Here is a 21,304-nt window from a genome sequence, read left to right as displayed (position 1 = left end):
TTGTGTCATTTAGGTGGTCTCTGGGGAAGTTCTGAGAAGACATAAAGGACAGAGGCTCTGCCAAGGCAAACAGCAGCAGTTCCTGCAGCTCCTCCAGCACTGCATTGGTGGTAGCCAGCAGCAGGTACCTGGAGGCTCAATGGGGTGTCCCAAGATCAGAAACTGCTCAGTGCTGAGGGGAGCAGGAAGATGCTGTGGTCAGTGGAAGGTGGTGACTGAGAGGTGTAACATGCACTTGAACCTGACAACAAGAATTAATCCTTATTTTTGTAGGCACTTGGACTCGCCCAACAGGAGAGGATGTTTGGAAACACCTACTGAAATGCCCAGATTTTGCACTCATACCGGATGATGCTGACTACACCTTGACTCCATGGCCAGCTTAGCTTCCTGGGTGTGATCCTGCATCCCCAGCAGGGATTCTCAGGGATCGGCTGGAAGTGTGGGCTCCATTCACAATGTGGTGACTCTCCTCTGGCCTGCCTGGCCAGAAACTCCCGTGTGGCTACAGCCCATGGGATCCACTCATCCACCACGATGGGGTTTAACCCTCATTTAGAGGAGCCACCATGGCAAAACAAGGGTTATTTGGAGGGGGCTCTTCCTTGCCAGGTGTTAAAATACTGACAACTCCTGTCAAAGGATCTTTTCATGTAGACATTCCCGGGCAGCCCTCAACATGCCTGGGAACTATAACTGCTCTGGAAGAGCAGAGGTGCATTATGGCAAGTTCTTTGGTAACAAATTCTCTCATTATACCATGTTATGACATGGATAAATCTCTGTTAAATAGCAGAGTGATGCCCTGCAGGGGGAAGGCGGCCGCTCCGTGCAGACTTGCCTCTGCTGATAACCTTATCGTGTCCCAACAGCTCCGGGATCGCCTTCAAAGATCCCTCCACAATAACAAACCATTCTTTTAAGGAACTCCCTGCTGATAATTCTGGCCCAGAAAAGCCCAGGCAGTTCCCTGAGCGGCCACACTCCTGATTCCTCTCCTTGTGGAGCCGTCCTGTGCTGCATCTCCAGCCACAGCCAGGGCTGAGAGCTCCTGGTCCTGCAGACCCAGGCTGCTCCTGGCCACCAGGACAAACAGCATTGTTTTTGGGATCCCCAGCTTGGCAATGCACACTCTCTGTAGGGGACAGCCAAACCTGCACTGTGCAGTGTCCCTGGGCAGGATATTTTTGTATTTGATAATTATCTGCCCCATGCATATCTCTGCCGGGCTGTGCTGCTTCACCTGAGGCCCTGGTACCTCCCAGCACAGCCATGCCCTGCACAGCACCCTGCAGGGACCATGAGCTTCTCAAGGGTGATATGAGGCAGTGGCAGAGCAGAACCCAGAGATCAAAATGCTGGGATTTAATCACCAGTGCTGCCACATCACTGCTTCAGCTCTCTGTGTGCCATGGCTGTGTCTCTGCCACCTGCACTAGGGGCACCTCAGTCTTCACCCACATCCTTCCCATTCTGCAGTGTTTAGACATATTGACCTCTCAGGACTGGCCACATGTGGCAGCCGGGTCACAGCCAAAACTCAGGTCACTTGAGCTGTGGCCAACTTGCTGCTGGGCATAGGAACAATATTTTGGGGCACCTGAACCCCTTCCTGGCATGTTCAGACCTCAGCTCCAGGATTCCTTTCACACATACAAAGAAGCCAGGGGATGTTCTGTGTGTGTCTCCACACCCTGCTCTGCCCTGGTGTCTATCTCCACAGTCACATTAGGACTCAGGTCATCTCTGCTCCTGGGAAACATTGGAGAGTGTTATTGGGTGTTACCATGGGGTGTTTGAGGAACACAAATGGTTTCTGTGGCTTGTGGATGCTGGGTTGTTTGAACCAGCACAGAGCAGCAGCAGAAGCACTGACAGTCTCCCCTGGAGCCTGTGGAAACACACAGAACCTCTATTCCTCTGGGATTTCCTGCAGTTTCCAGTGTTGCCCTCAGCTTCTGGGCTGATACTGTAATGCCAGCTCTGTCTCTGTCCCTTCCCTGCTACTGCTGTTTGTACAGAGCACTAGTAATAACCCAAAAATTGGAAAAGCCAAATTATTTAACTCCTAGCAGCCTACCAGCTCTAATCTCTGTTTCCCCAAGAGCTTAGTACCACAAAGGGTATTTGGATGTATTTGAAACCCAGCTGCTTTTTGGGTGAGATGAGATCATGCTGCACCACTGCCAGATGGAACAGGACATAAACCAATCACCCCGTGGTGCCATTGGCCACTGTGAGGTTTCACCATGGTTATCCTGGTGCTGCTGCCCCAAGGAAATGTTCTGGACACCACAAGATTCCACTGAGTGAATGCCCCCAATGGCTCGTGGATGTAGCATTGACATGGAGTCTAAGCATCCATCACTGCCCACCCTGAGACAGGACCAGGAGATGGCTCCAGAGGCCACCACTGCTCAGCCCCAGGGCTGCCTCCCCACGCAGGAAATGAGCAGGGAGGGGTGGTTTTTCCCATGGCTGCTGGCAGCCTCAGACAAAAAATAACCTGGATCCTCTGCCTGGAAAGACCTCCTGGCGAAGTCCATCTCACCCGGCCATCCCTGGGCAGCAGAACCGCTAGGAGGATGTGTCCCGACAGATTTGGAACTGATAAAATCTTATTTATCTTCAACTGTTGACACCTAAGAGTCTAGACTTGCCTGTTGGGGAAGGCGCAGCCAAGGCCTCCTTTCCCTCTAGAAGGAAATGATTTGCTCAACAACTGCTTTTTCCACAAATCCTCCCCCACCTCCTCCCTACCAGTCACCTCCTCCTCCTCCTCTTCTCCTACATTCCAGGCTTCTCATTAGCTTTACTCAAGACGTGTCCAGGACTGCAGTCAATGGATCCCCAATAAAGCCACTGGCCTGGCAAGGCAGAGAGAAGAAAAGTGCTGCCTCCGGCTGCTAATTTCCTTGCACTCCCCGGCAAGCAGCTGCAGAGCTGCATCCTGGGACAGGTTGGGGCAGATCTCAGGCGAGAGGTGATAATAACGTGTCTGTCATCTTCCCCAGACATGTAGCATCTTGCAAACCGCAAATACCGTTAACCGGCTCGGACAAATCTGTTACGACAGATCCTGGAAGACGTGCCGGCGGCACAGCTAATTTTTTTTTTTTTTTTTTCCTCCGTCTAATTTTTTTTTAATAACCATTTTTTAATCACCGGCCTGTAAACTCCTCACTGAGCTGGAAATTCCTCCTCAAGCTACTTTGTTGCTCATTTACTACGAGCCAGGTTTGAGTATGACTGGTACCTGAGAGGAGAGGGGAGTGTCCAGCGGGGCCTGAGGTACCTGTCCAGCACTCAGGTGGGCTGGACAGTGGGGATATTGCCCTGGGGATGGCTGTAAGAGGTACCCTGGTACTCTGTGCCTCCAATCCCTGCATCACAGTGGTGATGGATCAGGGTGATGGTCATAAGGGATGCCCCAAAACTCACTTCTCCATGTCTCCAGTCCCTGCACCACAATAATGATGGTTTGGGATGATGGCTGTAAGGGATGCCCCAAAACCCACCTCGCTGTGCCTCCAGTCCCTGCACCACAGCAGCAATGGATTTGGGTGATGGCCATAAGGGATGCTCCAACACTCACATCCCTGTGCCGTGGTACTGGGACCCATGGCAGTGATGCCTTGGGGTGACACCAAGCCACCACCAGCTGTGCCCAGGACAGGGCATCCCAAGGCACTCAGCAGAGCCCCCTGATCACCCCAGCCATCATCAGCTGCAGGGGACCTGTGTCCCCCATAGACCGCTGAGGTCTCAGCCCCACAGCAGAGCAGCACAGGGAAACTCCCTGTGCTCCAGCTTGTGTTCTTCTACCTTAATTAGCCTGCCATTACTGCTAATTAAAATTCCTTGGTTCACCCCCAAAGGACTCCTCTCCCAGCCTTCCCCAGGGAGAACATCCTTAAAATAACTTCCAGTTGGGATCTCTCTCACTCACTGCTGAGCCAACGCTGGCACTCTGGGGGTTTAATCTCTTCTTGTAGGTCTGACTCCCTCTGTGTGCTGGATACTCAGATCCCCTGACCAAGCCAGCCCAGAGCTCCCTCCTACCCAAAAAAGGAAGCCACAAATCCAGCAAAGAGGTTACTTCACACTACCAAGGATGCAGGGAGCAGGATGGGAGGAGAGTCAAGGGAAGAGGAGGCTGAGTTGACCTTGGGAATTGCTGCTGGGAAGGAGATGTGAAAACCAGCACAGCAGGAGCAGGATTTAAGGGAGAACCACTGGCTCTGGAGCATCCCAGGAGGGCTGTGCCATGCAGGAGGGGCTGCTCCTCTGCTCTCTCTCAGCCACTGCCTGGAGCAGGCACGGGCAGTGAGTGGGTTTGCCAAGGGCACACCAGCATCCTTCCCCCCTCCCGTGCACCAGAGATCAGGGCTCCCAACCCTCTCCCACCTCTCCTGCCAGGGAGCTTTGCCTTCCCGATGGAGCAGCATTGCCAGGAAGCCATTCCCTTGACCTATGCATACCAGACACGTTCGAGATAGTGGAGCTGATAGCGGGATCGTGTTGGAACATCACACACCGAATTCCTTTGCCTTTTTTCTTAATTCCATTGTGTCTGGAGCTCCTGGAGCCTCATCCACACCCTGAGAGAGCTGGTGGAAAGCCTCCAGTGGGTTGGCTTCAATGGGCTCTAGAGCAGGCTGGTGCTGAGGTTGCTTTCCTACTTCTGGCATGCCAAAATATCCACGCTCATCTGCACAGCTACTCAGGGTGTCCTCAGCCGTGTGTGTGCAGCCCAAAATCATCTCCAGGCCATGGATGTTGGACAGCAACCTCCCTGGGATATGGGAAGGTGCCAGAGACAGTTTCCAAAGGGTGTTCTTGGTACAGAGATGTTCCTGGAGAATTTTCCCTCCTCTTTATATCTGCCTCTACCCCAAAAAGCCAGCAACCAGCAAGGGAGAACCTGCCTCCCAGCACACCAATTACTGCCATCCTCCTCCTTCAGCCAGGACCAGAGAAAGCATTTCAGCTCCCCAGTGCCCATGCTCCAGCTGCAAGATCTAGCAAGTAAGTGGAACCAGTCCCACTGGCCAAGCACTGGGATGCAGACTGGCTCATTGTGGACAGCAATCCATGGGAGCAGGAGCAGCTCTCCTCTGCTGTGGACCTCTCCATCCTTTCCCTCGCAGGCTGTTCGCTCCCAGAAACAGCAACAAGACCCTGGGTGTGGTTCAGACCCTCCACGCCTGTGTCAGAGACCCACCTGCCTGCCTGCTCGGGGGTTTGTCCATCTCCCCCCGGCTCCAGCGGCTCCGTGTGAGTCCAGGCAGCTCCCCCACACCGCGGGCTGGAGCCCCCACGTCCCTCCGCAGCCTCCCTTTGGCCGCGGGAGGCCAAAGACCCCATTAACACCTCAGCATCGCTGGCACATGTGACAGCGTCCGGCGGGGAGGGAGCCCCGCTCCGCCAGCAAACCCGACTTGAGAAAAATCCTAATTATCCGTCAGTTCCCAGCTGGCCGGCGTGGCGAGGGACTGCGGTGAGAAAACCACCGCGATCGGCTGCGGCTGCAGCGTGTCCGGGCAGCTCCGGGCAGCGGAGCCGCGGTGGCCCCGGTGGCCCCGGTGGCCCCGGTGGCCGGGCAGGATTCCGGCGTGCCCCGTCTTGCCGTGCCGCAGCTCCCGGCGCTCCGCCGGAGCAGCCTGCCAGAGGGGGGCTTCCAACCCGCAGGGAAAACCTTATTTTCGGCATATGGCCGTTGCTCTCTGTGATAAGAAGGCCATTAAAAATGAAAAGGGAGGTGGCAGCAGCCTGGAGGGCTTCCCACAGCACGGCTGCTTCCATCCAGAGCTGGTCAGAGCTCAGCCCAGGGGTCGGGACACCCGGGGTCACACACCACTGCCCAGAGACCCTCTGCGAGGACAGAACTGGGTAATGTCAGTCCCAAGGCTTCACCCTTCTCCACTCATCTCTTTTTTTAAAATTAGAAAATCAGCATTTTGAAGCAAGAGAGAGCAGCTGCTGATGTTCTGGTCCCATTGTCCACACTGCTCTCCTCAGACCCCTTCCTCCTCCTCCTGCTTTGAGTCAAGGGTGTCTGCTAAAGCACATCTTATCTCTGGAGAGATATGCAGACTCCTCATTTGAATCCTTCAGGAGTTGGGAGAATCCACCACATTCCTTGGTTCCTATGGTTAATTATCCTCACTGCTAAAAAAAAAATAAATATTCCTCCTTGTTTCTAGTCTGAATTCACCTGGCTTCAGCTTCCAAGTGCTGGATCTCATTATGTCTTTTGCTATTAGATTAAAGAGCTGGCTGCTATCAGGGACCATCTCCTGGGCACACCACGATCGAGGCCCCTTGCTCTTCTTGGGGGGAACTTCCATGTAGAATGTTTCTCTGGTATTGCTCTACAAGGCATCTGTTCCACACTGTTCATCTGCTTCACATCTCCCTGCCAGGCCATGTCTGTTTTGTCAATAGGGGTTTGAGGTGTGGACAGGAGCACTCTGTGTGGGCTTGGGGACACTTGGCTCTCCTGCCTGGGTGACACTGATTTGCCCAGCCCTGCAGAGCAAGCCCTTGTCCAGCACTCTAGAAGGCGCCAGCTCACCTGGTCCTTAGGAGCCTCCTCTCCTAAGTGAGATCATGCCACAACTCCCACAGAGATTCAAGTCAAAACCCTTCAAAACCAGGAGGCCATTGGGCTACATGCTTCCTTCAACCAAAGCTCATGATTATATAGAAAATGATGCCAAATCTTTTGACAAGATGATTCACACAAACCATTTGTTTTGGCACTGCCTGCTCACCAGCTGTCCTTTCCTCTGTGGCCAGATCCTTGATGATTCAACCCCAGACTGCAAGAGACCTTCAGCTGAGACTCCTTCCAGTGCAGCAGACCCCTCATTGCTCCAAAGTATTTCCCAGCACGTTGGCTCTGCTGAGCTTGTGGTCAGTGCTTGGTGGAAATTGATCAGTCATCCTGGCATAAATAATTGTGTGCAGCAAAGCTCAGTGTATCCAAAAGCCACGAGGTTTCCCCAGGAGGAACAGGCGGGGTTGGTTCTTCCCAAGTGTTGCCCCAAACCACACGTGTCCTGCAGAGCACCGGGGTGGTTGGTGCTGCTGTGCTTGGTGTGGCCATCACTGCTCTGTCAAATGTCCCTTTCTGTCGCCAGCCCTCCTGACCAGACATTTACCTTTCCTTCCCAAGTGCCTGCATTTCCCAACGGCTTTTCCTAATCTCATGTGTGTGTTCCCGGCTCCTGTGGAGGCTCACAGTGTCCCACACAGTGTTATTTGGGAGTTCATTGACAACATAGAACACATTCGTTTTGCTGAGCTCCTTTTCCTGTTAAACCAGGACGAACTCTCAGGTGTGGCAGTGGCACTGCAGAGCTCAGAGTGAGTGGGAGGAAGGCACCAACCTCATCTTCCAGCACTGACCATGCCTGTGACAGCCCCAGCCAGGAGGACACCAGGAGGACACGGAGTGACACCAGCTGTGACTGCAGCAGGACCATTCCTCATGTGGCACCTTGGCAAGCTGGACAAGCTGCACCTGCCTTGGCAATCCTGCAGGAATCACTGCTTCAAATGAAACATCCTCTGTGCTCTCCAGGGTGCCAGATTCTGCCAACCCACTGCTGCTCTCCACCAGGCTTAGCTCCAGTGCAGGTGGCCACTGGCCCTGCAGCCAGCCTGCTCTGGGGAATGCAGACACCCCAGCATCATGGCTCAGAGGGCCACACACCTCTGACTGTCTTTCCAAGTGTTAAAGCCGCTTCAGGCATTCAGTTCCTCACTCTGGACCCCTCCCAGGATCCTTCCTTGAAGCCGTGGCTCCCAGCCCCAGCTGGTGGGTGCATCCTCCTCAGATGCTCTCAGCCACCCCTGGAATGAATGTGCTCTCTGAGCAGCTCCCGGGTCCAGCTGCTCCCCCAAGGCTGGGAGGGCACCGTGTGGCACTGCCTGCCCTGAAGTCCCACAAAGGCTTGGGAAAAACTCCCATATCCTGTCCTGGTGAGCTGAGCTCCCGTGGGACACAGCTACAGGAGCACAGTCAGCATAGGGTGATGCGAGACAACCTGAGCTCCCTTAGTTAGGACTGTGGAAAGATCCCAGAGGAGTGGGATGGCTTTCAGCAGGGGAGCCCTGCTGCGCTGTGTCTGCTCCACCCCAAAGCCATTCCCCCGGCACTCCTAGCTGGGGACAGTGGCAAGCGAGCACGGGACACGTTCTGGCCCCCGTCCCTACGTGCCGGGACAAGACACTCTGCAGTGCCTTGTTTCGGTTTCCATTCGGACGCTTTAGCAGCACGGGAATGCCTCCCTTCCCTGCGCAGCTTTACCTGGGACTGAGAGGAGTTATCCCCCAGCAGGGGTAGGAGTGGGCTGGAATCACATCCTGCCCGAGGACCTCCGGTTCATTCAGTTCCTGATGAAATGCATCCCTGAGCAACATTCCGCAAGGAAAGACCTTGGAACGAGCGGGGACTTAACTACCCCTGCGAGGCCAAGCGGTGTTAAAAACCACGGCGCTGTCCCGAGACCCCGGTCCGAGTGGAGCAGCAGCCACAGATCGCGGGGAAGCTGCTGGGCTGTCCCAGCCGGGAATTCGGCTGTGTTCAATCGCTGCCGACTCGCTGCTGCCTTCCCCACTCCACGAACGCATTGGTTTCGGCAGGACACAGCCCCAGCGCTGCGGCCGCTGCCGGAGCCCGTCCCCTCCGCATCCTCCCCAGGACAGCCGGGAGCATCCCGCCGGCCGCTGCCCGGGGTGTCCCTGCACGACAGCATCCGAGGATGCTTTCTGTCTCCCGCAGGAAGGACTGTCCTGGCAATTAAACACGTCACCTTCCGCAAACAAAGGTCATTATCACACCCGGGGCTTAAATACCCCTGGGCTGCTCTGCCCCTTCCATGACAATGTCAAACCGCAGCCCCGGAGGGAACTGTGCTGCTCCTACGGGGTGTCAGTCATCCCATCCCGATCTTCCTGCTCTGCCAGTGCTTCCCGGAGGAGAAAACCCTCCCGGCTCAAGCGTGGTGAGCTGCTCTTCAGAGGTACCCGCTGCGGGATTGCCACTTGTGGCACTGGCCACAAGCGCTGGTTCTCCATAAAAACGTTGCGCTGAGCCAGCAGCAAGGATGCGAATTTAGGACCTTTTGCCACAAAAAGCAAAGCGGCCCCCGTGCGCTTTGCCCGGCCCCTGGGTCCCTGCTTGCAGAGCTCTCCTGTGCCGGGCAGAAGGACCAAACTGGCATCGCGAGCAGACAGCAGGAGCTGTGCAGCCATCCCTCTGTGCATCAAAACCTACTGCGCCTAAAAACCTGCTCTGTTATTTGCTGTGACTTGCAGGGATTAAGTTACTCCTCTGATACGGGATGGAGAAGGACTGTAAATGACAAGCAGGAATTTACAGCACAGCTGGGAACGGCGCCGGGGGATACGAGCAAAGGTCCCTCTCGCCCACAGCCTCGTCTCTGACAGCACCCGCAGGCAAATACGCCGGGAAGCACCGTGAGAACGGCAGGTACCTCCCGAGGACATTTCTTTTCGGAGGACATTTACCCACAATTCTGGGAATTGCGGCGAGAGAAGTGACACCCCAGCCGCTGTGCTTCACACCCTTTTGGGACAAACCCCCTGGAAAGCAAGCTGATGTTTCCAGCACGCTTTGCTTCCCAGGGCCACCACCTGTGCCGGTGAAGTCCCCATCAGTGGTGGCCGCATCCCGCGGCTGCCCCGTGCCAGCCTCCCCAGCGCCGCCGCGTTGGGTGCTGGAGGTGAGGACGCGCTCGGCGGTGCTGAGCATCTCCCCAGCCGAGGTAGAAAAATTCAACTTACTGTCCAGGTGGCTGACTTGGCGGTGCTGGATTGCTGGAAGGTCACCTCGAAGTGGTGGGGACCAGGGTAGTCGGTGTTGGAGGGGATGACGGGTGCCGGGGACATGGCGTCGAAGGTAGAGCTGGGCTGCGAGTAGGGAGAATGAGTTGGGACATTGGAGGTGTGCTCGGAGCTGTAGGGGCTGGTGGAGGCTGCTCTGCTGCCGATGCTCTGATCCATGCTGTTGTTCAGCAAATTGAACTGGGACTGGAGGAAGGGAAAAGGGGAGGAGGGAAAAAAGAAAACACCAGCCAGTTTAGAGACAGGGAAACCTCAGCCACCTTTCTCCAGGGCTGGGGTGTCCTGTTACAGCCTCCTTAAAGGGCCAGCGTGCGGAAGGGGAGCCAAAAGAGCTGGTCTGGGTGGCTCGACAGGTCACCACTTGTGTGAGGGATGAACTCCGTGTGCCTAAATCCCCCACCTCGAGCTGCTCCATCCTTGCTGGAGGCAGCGAGGTGCCACAGTCCCGGATTTCTAGCGCACCTGCCTTGGGAAAGCCTCGCTTCTGACAGGGGCAGGGATGTTGTGGGGTTTGCTCAGGTGTGGGACATGTCCCGCTGCAGGAGGGGAGTGACAGCGCTGTCCCGCACGAAGGGCTCTGCTCCCCGCTGTCCTTTACAGCAGCCAGAGTGTCACAGCTCGGTGAAGCCACCCTGCCAAGGTGAGCCACAGTCCCCGGCGATGACATCGCTCCATCGCCACGGCGATACCGAGCGCCCGTCCTGTTTTCCAACCTGTCCCTCCTCATGTGTTCACCGGTCACGGACACACACCCACAGCACTCCCGGGCGTGCTTCCCGGAGCCATCCAGCCCCAGGCAGTGGTTTGTAGCTGGTTTCCCAGCGCGATATTTACTCTCAGTGCCTGATGCAGCTCTAATTTGGGGAAAACCTCAAACCTACAAAGCACATGGCTGCGATGCAGAGCACTGCAGGAAAGTCAAGGGGCAAATGGACCCGCTTAGGAAGGTCCTGACTCTTATTCAAGACCTGTTGGACCAAACCATGACTTTTTACAAATCTTTTTCTTATTCCTTTTCTGATCAATTACTGCCAGATTCTTCCAATAAGAGCTGGCAGCTCCTTTACCCACAGGCACAGCCCAAGCACAGTGACATTCCCAAGAGCCGTGTGGCTAAAGCGACCTTAGCATTTAATTAGAAAATCAGACTCAAATACAACTGCTTCTCGGAGCAAGTGGGATGGTTTATTTTCCCCAGAAATCTGCAATTCCCAAGTTGCTCATGGGCTGCTCTCACCCTGCAGCCCCAGAGGCAGTGGCAGTGCTGGTGACCACACGCAGTGCCCGGTGCATTGCCGTGTGTCACCCTGGCTCCCTGCACTGGAGCAGGGACACAGCGCCCCTCAGCCGCCCTCATGCTTGACAGGGACTGTCCCCCGTCCCCAGTACCCACTGGGGCAGCTCTGGGAAGCCAAGAGCTGTGGAAGCAGCCGTGGGCACAGCCAGCAGGCTCAGCCTTCTCCAAAGGGCTGCAAGGCTCACGGCTCAGGAATCAGGAGACGTGTTTTAACTTGGGATCCCAACCTCACCCAACCCTCTTCGATGTGGAATGGTTTAAAGGCAATCATCCTTCTCCAGGGAAGTTCTCCTGTTGCCTGCATCTCTCACAAGGTCGTTGGAGCCTGTGACTAACTGGAGGAATGTTGAACAAGATCTGGCTTGCTTTTATGCATCCAGCCATTTTCTCCCCTAAAATATGTGCCTAAATCCCTCTATTCCTCCTCGCCGCTCTATAAATAGCCCAGCCAAAGACAAGCCAAGCTTTCCTTAATCCAGGCTTCACCTGGAGAAAAACTAATGAAAAACTCTGGCAAAACAGGCACGTTAGGAAAGCTCTTGCCATCCAACTGGGAAATGCAGCTGCTCTGGGAACCGTGGGCAGGGCAGAGCCAGTGAGGTGACACAGGCAAAGCTGAGGGATCAACCAGGAGAACAGCAGCAAGGGGAAAGGAATTGCTGCTGGATGGGGCTACTCTCAGCCCAGCTGATCCAGGAGTGTCAGGACTGAGCTGTTCTGTTCCCATGCTGAGAGACAGGACCGTTCCTGGCTGAAGCCTGTGGCTGTAAATGGGCAAGTGAATGGGGACCCACCACAGAACGGAGCATCCCAAGCTCTGTGTGGGAGAAAACCTTCCCTCAGGAAGAATGGTGAGACATGAGACTCAGGGTATCACCTCCACCAGCCAGGCTGGCTGCCCCTGCTTGCCTTAGAACAAAGCAAGAGGCAGCATCCTGAGTGCCCAGACTTTGGGAATCTGCAGGTAGAGAGACCCAGAGTCAGGTCCGTGGGCAAAACAACAGATTTGCTGCTCAAAATTGATGAAATTGTGGAAACATTCCTCTAAAAGATAGATTGAGGGCAGGAGTGTTTGTGTATGTGTGTAAATATGTACATACACACACAGGGATAATTGCTCACACAACTGCAGCAACGACCTCCCATGAAACAGCCCCAACAATGGGACACACGGGCTTGGTACCAACACACTTAAGGTAAAACCAGGAATGAAATTATTTCCTTCTATCTCCAGCTCCCTCTGTGCCTGTGCTGGACCATTCCAAATGCCAGGGACAGACACAAACCCCTTTTCCCTAAGGAAACAACCTCAGTGCTTGAGGACAGGGCTGGAAATGTATTACCTGCAGCACAGGTATAGCTTCACCTGCTCTACCCTCCCAGGGATGTCCACCAAGGAAAGGAAGCCTGCCTGTGGAGGCAGGTGTGGGCTCTGCTGAGGAGTGGATGACAAAGATATGCTCGAGGTGTCCAGCACCTCCAGGTGTTCCTTGGATGGATGCTCTGTCTGACACCCTTCCCACCTGTGCACACACAGGTAAGGGACCCTGCACCCCTGGCACCTGAGGCTCAAATCCCACCTTGGTTTCTTCAAGCACCAGATGGAGCAAAGCAAGAGGAACAGTGACAGATTGCCGAGGTTGCAGCATCCTGCACCAACACGGCTCATGAGCAGAACTGGACCAGCCCCATGTCCTCCCTGCAGCTGCAGGATGGGGACAGGCACTGGGACAACCCCTGGCGCATCCTGAGCAGCAGCACCGAGGCAGAGCCAGAGCAGGTGCCCCAGAAGTGGAGGATAATTCTAAGAAGAGCACCAAAGCAAACCCCATCATAGCAAGCAGCACCTACCGTGGTGTAATGCTGCATCGGGTCGCTGATGTAGAGCATTTTAGTTGTCTCGGGGTTCACGGAGCGCGGGGAAGCCTCCTGGCACGGGAGTCATGGGGTCGGGGCGGCGGCCGGGGTGGGGTGGAGGGTGGGAGGAAGGATTGCGGGAGCGGGGCCGGGCGGGCAGCGCCAGGGATGCTGCGCTGGCCACCCGTGTGCCGCCGTCTGTTGGCTTTTTTGCTTTTTTCATCTCCCTTAGTTCTGTCAACTCGCTGCATCCAACAACAAAACGGGGCCCACCCCTTCTGTCCCTCATGACTATTCATTAAAGCACAGGGCAGGCCCCAGCTTGCCCAGTGATGGACTGGGCGATACCAACCATTCCCACTGCAGGGAGAACAGGGGTCCAGCTCCACCACCGAAGCTGCCCGGATCCCACTCCCAAAAGCTTCTACAAGGGGCTGGAGACCTGCTGGGCTGGCACCTGTCACCAGCACACTGAGGTGCCCACCTTGGCACTGACCAGGCAGAGCAGTGACTCTGTGAGAGCTCCGTGTGTGAGATGTGGAGTTATCTCTGTCTGGATGGAGAGACACGCATGGGTGAGGATGGATGTGTGGATGGATGGATGGATGGATGGATGGATGGATGGATGGATGGATGGATGGATGTCTAGAGGGATAGACAGGAATAGTTAGGGATAGATGCCTGACAGAGCATTTGGGTGATCTGCTCGCTGCCACCGAGCATCAGCACCACTCTGGCACCAATGTGTGCCAGGAACAGCGGGAATCAGCACGGGAGGGACTGAGTGGTCCCTCCACAGCCTCTCCCCTCTCTTGCATTTCCCTGAGCCTGCCGGCATCCCGTTACCAGAGCGCTTCTTATGGTGCCCCCTAAACTGCTCCGGCCCCGCGGGCTCGGCTTTGGTTACAGCGGGAGCGAGGGGAAAGGCGAGGGCTCGCTCAGCGAGGAGCACAGCCCCAATTAGCAGCACTCTGCCCAGCTCCTGCCCGCTGTGAAAGGCCGGGGAAGGGAGGGAAAGCGAGCGGAAAGCGAGGGAAAAGGGGCTGGGGGAGGGGAGGCAAGCTGTCGGCGAGGGAAACGGCGGCTTTCTGGAGGGAAAGAGCGGCTTTCTGGAGGGAAAGAGCGGCTTTCTGGAGGGAAAGAGCGGCTTTCTGGAGGGAAAGAGCGGCTCTCCGCAGGGAGACGCAGCCACCAGCCAGGGCAGCCTCAGGGATGCTCCCGGGCGCCACGGAACACGCACAAGCGGCCGGGATGTCTCGCACGGCCGCGATGCTTTCCCAAGATTTTGTCTCAGACAGAAGCAAAGGAAGGGCAGCGCACGGACCTGGGGCTGTGGTGGGAGCAGAGCTGCGAGCATGGCAATTCATAAATGGTTTTTGCTCCACACCGTTTATCCCGCAGTGAATGACAATGTGCTGCTGTCCTGGTACACCCTAGAGCTCCGAGCCCCCGCTGCTGCCTGCACTGATGTTGTCTAACAATAAACAGCCGCGGTTTTACTGACCCTTGTGCCATTGGTTACAGACCCTGCACCAGTGCCAGCAGTGCTGCACCACCAAGGTCGGTTTATGAACCAGCAAACACCCCAGTGCCTCCCCCAGAGCCCCCAGCCCACCCCTGCAGGGAAATCAAGTCTGTGCCTGGTCGGGGTCCCCATGCCTGCTGTCTGAGCACACTCACCATCACCGAGTCGGCCATGCCTCTCATCTGGAACACATCCATGGTGATCTCTGTGCGGTTGGAGACCTCATTGCTGCTGGTGGCTGGAGGGAGGTCGAAGTAGGTGCTGTCTGGCTCCCTGAGGAGAAGGGCACAGCCAGTCATCTTCCCAGCTCTCCAACACAGCCTGTGCCACCACCACCCCCTAGCAAGTCGCAGTCCCCTCAGACCTTGTCCCTTTCCCAACTTCTTCCTCCACCCTCTGCTTTAATTTCCACATGGCAGAGCAGGCTTTACCTGGCAGATAAAGCAAGCAGAGACGTTGGAAATTTTGCATCCACACAGCTACCCCAGCATATCTGTCACCTTGGGATGCCTTTACATGAGAGGACCAAGGAAGGAAGATTAAGTGAAGCTCAGTCCTTCTCCCTTGCTGGATTAGAGCATGAGGCCCAAAGGCCAGAAGGCTTGCAAACATCTTGCCGGGGCTGAAAGATGTTTGATTTTGAAATTAAGGGTTCCAGCTTGAGGGGAGCTCTGCTCTGGCCCTGACACTGTCCTCATGCTGCCCCGGAGCACTGCAGCCAGGAAGGAGCTACCCATGAGACAGACAGTGCCACGTTGTTTGGTAAATGGAATGCCCTGAGCAGGGGGTCTGAAACCAGGGAGCAAAATTTGCCAGGTGGCAAAAGGCACCTGTGGAAAGCAGAGGATGCAAAAGGAAACTTGTCTTTGGCAAAGAGCCACTGCTGCCTCTGAACACCCCCCATGAGGAGTGATCCCACCCCACTTACAGAGTGCTCCAGAGGTGCTCGAAGGTGGTGCCTTCATCAGCTGGGGATGACTGAGACATCTTCACAGCAGGGGAGTCCGACAGGGGATAAATCACTCTGGGGGCAAAGGGGAACAGCAGGGTTAGCACTGCTGTGCCATGCTGTGCTGTGTTGTGCTGTGCCATCTCACTCCAGCAAAGCAGCTGCCCAAGGGCAGGAATCCCTCAATCCCAACTCACTCCCAGCAGCCAGGCAGGGACCAGAGAGCCCCAGAGCCCATGGCAGGGGACACACAGGGGGGCACACAGGATCAGAGCCCCCAGAACTGCCGTGGGGGACACTCAGGGCCAGAGATCTTCAAAGCCATGAGGGGGACACAGAGAACCAGAGGCCCTTAGAGCCATCAAGGGGACACAGAGCCCCCACAACCATCGTGGGGGACACACAGGACCAGACCCCCCCCAGAGCCCATCATGAAGGACCACAGGACTGGACATGGCCCATCATGGGGCACAATGTCTGCAGTCCCAGCAGTGCAGGCCAGGGCAGCAGGCAGGGATGACCCAATCTCAGCAGAATGAATCCATTTTTCAGGCAAAGCCTCCTGGATGCTGCTGCACAGTCACAGCCAGAGCCAAGCTCAGTCCAGTCCGTTCCCCTCGCCCCTGCACAAGGATCCTTGGCCTCTCTGAGGCACGGCAGGAAAGCAGCTCAGCCCAGCTCTCTCTGTGTGCCCAGAGCCTCTCAGACCCAGCAGCCAGAGCTGGAGGTTTCACGGAGCCATCTTGAGCCTCGTGCTGCCTTCCCCTATGGGAACCATCTTCCTCCTCCCTTACCCTCTCCCTGCAAGCAGCAGGACCTCTTCCCTGCCCTGGCTGACCCGGGTACACCCCCAGGCACATCTGGCTGCCCCTTTTACCCACGCTGTGTTAGCATCCCATCTCAGCTGCGACATCTCAAAGTGAAAACCCGACACTTCCTGCTTGTGGAGCGCTTTTGGGGCTGCCGAGTGGAGGGCAGCTGCTCTCTGAGTGAGGGATGCTCGAGGTTGTCTGGGCCCCTCTGACTCAGCTGGGGACCAGGCAGCTGCAGGGGAGAGAGTTAAAATGAAAGCAGGGAAGCTTTCCCCGGCGGTAAATCCCGTGAGCTGCTTTCTACAAAACACAGCATCCGCAGCCACCCTGCCTGGAGGAATTCCCACGGCACAGGAGGGCACAGGAAGGCACAGGAGGGCACAGGAGGGCACAGGAGGGCACAGGAGGGCTCGTTCCCCACGGGTCCCATGTCAGGGACAACTAACAGGCAGAGTCTGATGTCCTCCCGTCCCTCCTCATCCCACGTGTGACACAGAGAGAAATGAAAGGACCTACGGGCAGCTCGGAGAGGAAGAAAAGCCTAGAAGAGATGCAGGTGACAGAACAGGATTGCTGGCGGCCTTACCCTTCTTCCATGCTGCTTTCCCTGGCCCAGAGCAGCTTCAGGAAGTAGTCAGGCCTTTTCCTCCAGAGGAGCTAGCACCTCTGCACCGCCCCGGCTGTGTGGTCATCACGGGTGACACCAGCTCTAACCACGTGGCTGCTCTCGTTTTCAAAAGGAAAGAAATCTGACTATTTTAAGGGTGTTTTGGAAGTTCCCTTTCACTCTTTCAAAGCACAGCCTGGGTTTGCAAAGCCAGGCCAGCATCTTCTCATGTTTGAGCTCTGAACTAAGGGGTACAAAGGGAAGCTGGGGTGGTGGGTGCTGTTAAGGCACATCCCTGCCTCTCTGATCCCTGCTCATCCTGGAAAAGAACCTCTGCAGCAAGAGTGATAGCCTGGCACCAAGCACCTACGTTGGTAAAGAATTTACCAACCAATTTACCTACAAATAGGGTTCCCTAAAATTTGTCTGGTGCTGATCTAATTCCCTCTGAAAGGAGGTGCCATTTAGAGCCCCATTCCAGGGAATGCTGGAGGCATTTACATTTGGGAAGGTGGGAAAGCACTGTGATAGTGAAGTCCTGCAGAAGGAAAAGTTACCCTGCGGGAAGCAGTGGGAGCTTTGTGCAACATCAAAATTAAAATAAATTGGGAAGAGCCAAATTCTGCATTGCTCTGGAAGCATTCCTGGTGGCTTGGATGTAATTCCCGTGCCCAAGGTTGAGCAAATGACACCTGGGGCTGAGTCCAGGACCAGCCACAGCCCAGCTCAGCTCCCTGTCCCTTCCAGCCCCCCACTTTCGAGCCTATTCGGCCTCTCCCCTGACTGTGTCAGCTCCCTGCTGTCACCAGCTCCCCACACCAGAGGGGAGACCTGGGGTTTCATTCTGACTTCTTCCAGCAAGAATTCTCCAGCCAGACTCCACCAGGAGGATTATCACCTCCAGTGATCCCAAACTACTTATTAAAGTGGAGATCTCCTCGCCCAGGGAAATTCCAGCAAGGAATTCTCCATCCCTTCCAACTCGACGCGCCAGGGAGGCAGTGGGGGATGCTTGGCACGGCTGCCACAGCTCGGGAGGAACCTGCACTGGGTTTATTGCAGGTTTCGAAGGGGAAAAAGACCAAAATGTGCAAACCAAGGGGTTGGTGCTGGGATCCAGGGTTGCCGGCGTTCACTGCACTCCCAGCCGGCTCCAGAGCTCCCTGGATTGCTGCTTCCCTCTGTTGCTAGTGAGGGCATTGCAGGGAGGCTGCACACGGATAAAGAGCCCGGCAGAGGCAGAGAAAGCTGCGAACAGGCGATCCCCCACCTCTGCTCCCCGTGGCACCCGGCTCAGCCCACGGCGGGGCTGCCACCCCCGGCATGGCACACCCGGTGCGGTTCCTTCTGCCCACGGAGCTTCCCTGTGAACGGCCGCTGAAATAATTTCCAAAGATTAGTATGGAAAAGCTCCACGTACTCAGTTTCCATGGTGCTGTGGAAAACCCAGCCCCATAGACAGAGGGAGAAGGAAAAGCACGGACCAAGATCCTTACAGCCACCCAAATGTGGGAGAACAACTCCCTGGAGAAGCAGAGCAGATCAATCTCCGTCTATCCAACCGCGCTTCACTCACGTGTTGTGAGCACAGAGTCTGAATAAACTATTAGAATTATTATAAATTCAACTTTTTTCATCACGATGAGGACGGTGGAGGGCACCGTGGGCTCTCAGCCTTGCTGCCCACTGAGTTTCTGCTCTCTCTGGAAGGAGCATCTTTGACCTCACAATCAACTTTAGGGCTCAGGTTCAGCACCAGAAATGCTCAGTGTTATCACTTGGTGATTCACTGCTATCCTGCCACTCCAACAGCCCAGAACTAAACGACAGCGTTTTGCAGCCACCTTAAAGGGAGACAAATGCACAAACCCCATATAACAGGGCTATGACTAATTCCCAAGGACTCTCAGGGAGAGCAGGACTTCTGAGAGCCGTTCCCACCTCTCACACGGAGCTGCTCCATGACTTGGGAACTGGCCCTGGACCTTCTCTCCTTCCCACAATGAGACCCATCAGCTCATCCAGCCCACCGCAAACAACTCAATGTTTGCAAAAATGCTGCCAGTCCACGGTACCAACGCTGCCCTGCGCTATCATTCATTTGTCCCGGACTGTTAAATTCCCACCTGCAAAATTAGATTTGTAAAAGCAATAGAGAGCGAGTGAGCTTTCCTGCAGCACACTTTGAATCTCAGGACCCCTCCGTGGGGTCCAGCAGCTTATCAACAATTTTCTTTCCGAAGAGGAGGCAGTTTGGACAGAAATCCTCTCCGGCTGCATCACTGACAGCAGCCCGTGATGGGGCAGGAGGCTGAGGCCGCTGCTCCCCCTCCCTCCTTGGCAGCCCAGCCAGGGACCTGGGGCAGCCAGCCAGCCCCTGCATCCCACCGGCATCCAGCCCCTCCGTTGCTTCTCCCATTCAAGGCTCCTCCAAAAGTGCTTTCACTCCAGAGTTAAAGCACTTGGGAGCAAACTTCCCGAGACACTTTAATATTGTGCCACAAACCCACGAAGCAAAGCGGCCGCAAATCATCTTCCAGCCGCGTTATCGGGCGCTCGGGAGAGGGTCGTGCCGAGAAACCCACACACCCAGAGCAAGGGGTTTCCTTTTGTAGGTTTTTTTCCCCCCTCCTACCTGCGTTTTGAGTTCCCCCGGAGGTCTCCCGCAGACAGGAGTGGCCTGGGATTGAGGATCTACGTTATTTACTGCACTACACTGGAGTAGCGTCCCGGTCGCCAAGGCAATGACATTGGAGCTGCTGGAAGCTGTGTGAAAAGTGAGGCAAAAGCTCCTGCGCTCCTTCCTGGAATAGGAGGCAGTTGCAAGGGGGTGGGGAGTGCTCAGCCAAGCGTGCCAGGGAATTAAAGCTGGTCACCAGCGCCAAAGTGACGCCAGGACAAGTTGGCTGTGGGGGCTGCAACAGCGGCAGCACCGCTGGGCTTTAATCAGTCACAGAATCTGAATGGTTTGGGTCGGAGAGGACCTTAAAGATCGTCTCATTCCACCCCTGACATTTTTCACTGTCCCAGGTTGCTCCAAAGCCTGTCCAACCTGGCCTTGGACACTTCCAGGGATGGGGCATCCAGCAAAGGACACTCAGGTAGATCAAGGAAGTTCTCCCCGTCATCAGATTGGTGGACTGAGCAGGTTTTGTGTTTGTGTTTGTGACCAGATCATCTCTCCTGGGGCGGTCTGGGGGTCGGGAAGGGCTCCGGGATTCCCTGCGCTGCTTCCCCCAGGGAACAGCGGATTGCCAAGGCTCACGGAGAGGGGCAGTGGGCGAAGAATGAACATTTCTGAATAAAAACCATCACCCGCAAGGCTGATTATGGGCTCACAGACACCCTGTCACACTGACACCCCCCTCACAAAGCCCCGTGTCGCTGGTCACTTGCCCTGGGTCACCCAGCAGGCAGCGAGCACTGCTCATCCTTGGGCGACCACTGCTTGTGTCCAGGTCCTCTGTGGCCACCAACAGACACCCCCTGCCCACAGGCACCCCCACATCCCATGTGGGGCAGATGGTGACGGCAGAGAGCTGTCACGTCTGTCCCTCTTTTGTGGGGGCAGAAAACCGATGCATTCACCCCCCAAAAAACCACATTGGTGGGACTGGAACCAACTTTTGGAACCCAAAAAAATCCGTAATAAAATCAAGACTCGAATCCTCAAAACTTCTGATCGTGAGGTTTATTTTGAAGTGGTGATGATTGTGGCACCCCTACAGGGAGGGGGGGGTCCCCACCAGGGCCGTGCTGTCACTGGGACGGGAGCCAGGCTTCTGCCACCCAAAAATTCCGGGGGTACAGACCGTGGGGACGAAGGAGGACCGTTGTGCATCCCCCCTGGCTGTTCAGAGGGGGAGGGATGCAGAGGAGCCTCAGCCCGTGGCACCAGAGAGTTCTGGGGACACTTAACTGTGTTTTGGGAACTCAACATCCCTGTCACCCTCCTCGTTCCCCCTTGGCTCTTCTGCTCCCTGGCAGACGGCTGCACCGGGAGGGGGCTGGTTCCCAAAGGAACATGCTCCCTAAGAGGGGTTATTTAGGATCTGCCCCTCTCCTGGTGTGCCTATATTTATTTATTTATTGATTCCAGTCAGTTCACATCCTTTTTGCTGGGATATCTCTATTGTAATTGTTAGTTCCTCTGTCCTGTCCGGGGAATCTGACGGGACATCCCACCTGTGCACCCGTCGCTGTCGGTAATTAGCCGGCAGTAGTGATTAGCCCGAAGGGCTGATTAATTAGCCAGAAGAGCTGATTAATTAGCCAGAAGGGCTGTTCCGGGCGCGGGACGCTGCCCGCGGAAAGGTGCCAGATAAGGGAGGGTTCCCTGAGGATAGAGAGAGGAGGGGGAACGCGCTCCCCAGCTCATTAA

At 55.7% G+C, this 21,304-nt stretch overlaps 1 protein-coding gene across 4 annotated transcripts in view; it reads right to left on the bottom strand.

The window, feature by feature from the left end:
* The window catches only part of TP73 (tumor protein p73), a 30,585-nt gene extending 10,931 nt beyond the window's left edge, over positions 1-19,654 (bottom strand). For 2 of the 4 annotated variants that reach the window (XM_014883913.2, XM_088178591.1), the window contains exons 1-2: positions 13,025-13,150; positions 9,817-10,062 (exon numbers count right to left, since the gene is read on the bottom strand). In XM_014883913.2, coding sequence (XP_014739399.1) covers positions 9,817-10,062; positions 13,025-13,063 — 285 coding nt within the window. In that variant the 5' untranslated portion in view covers positions 13,064-13,150. Of the gene's footprint in view, positions 1-9,816; positions 10,063-13,024; positions 13,151-14,710; positions 14,829-15,483; positions 15,580-16,902; positions 17,420-19,558 lie in introns of those variants that run through there. The other 2 variants (XM_088178590.1, XM_088178589.1) reach the window with 2 other exon arrangements.
* Positions 19,655-21,304: the final 1,650 nt, after the last annotated feature.

The sequence above is a fragment of the Sturnus vulgaris genome, chromosome 25, assembly GCF_052056855.1.
Source record: "Sturnus vulgaris isolate bStuVul1 chromosome 25, bStuVul1.hap1, whole genome shotgun sequence".
Lineage (NCBI taxonomy): Eukaryota > Metazoa > Chordata > Aves > Passeriformes > Sturnidae > Sturnus > Sturnus vulgaris.
This window is presented reverse-complemented; position numbering and strand designations above follow the sequence as displayed.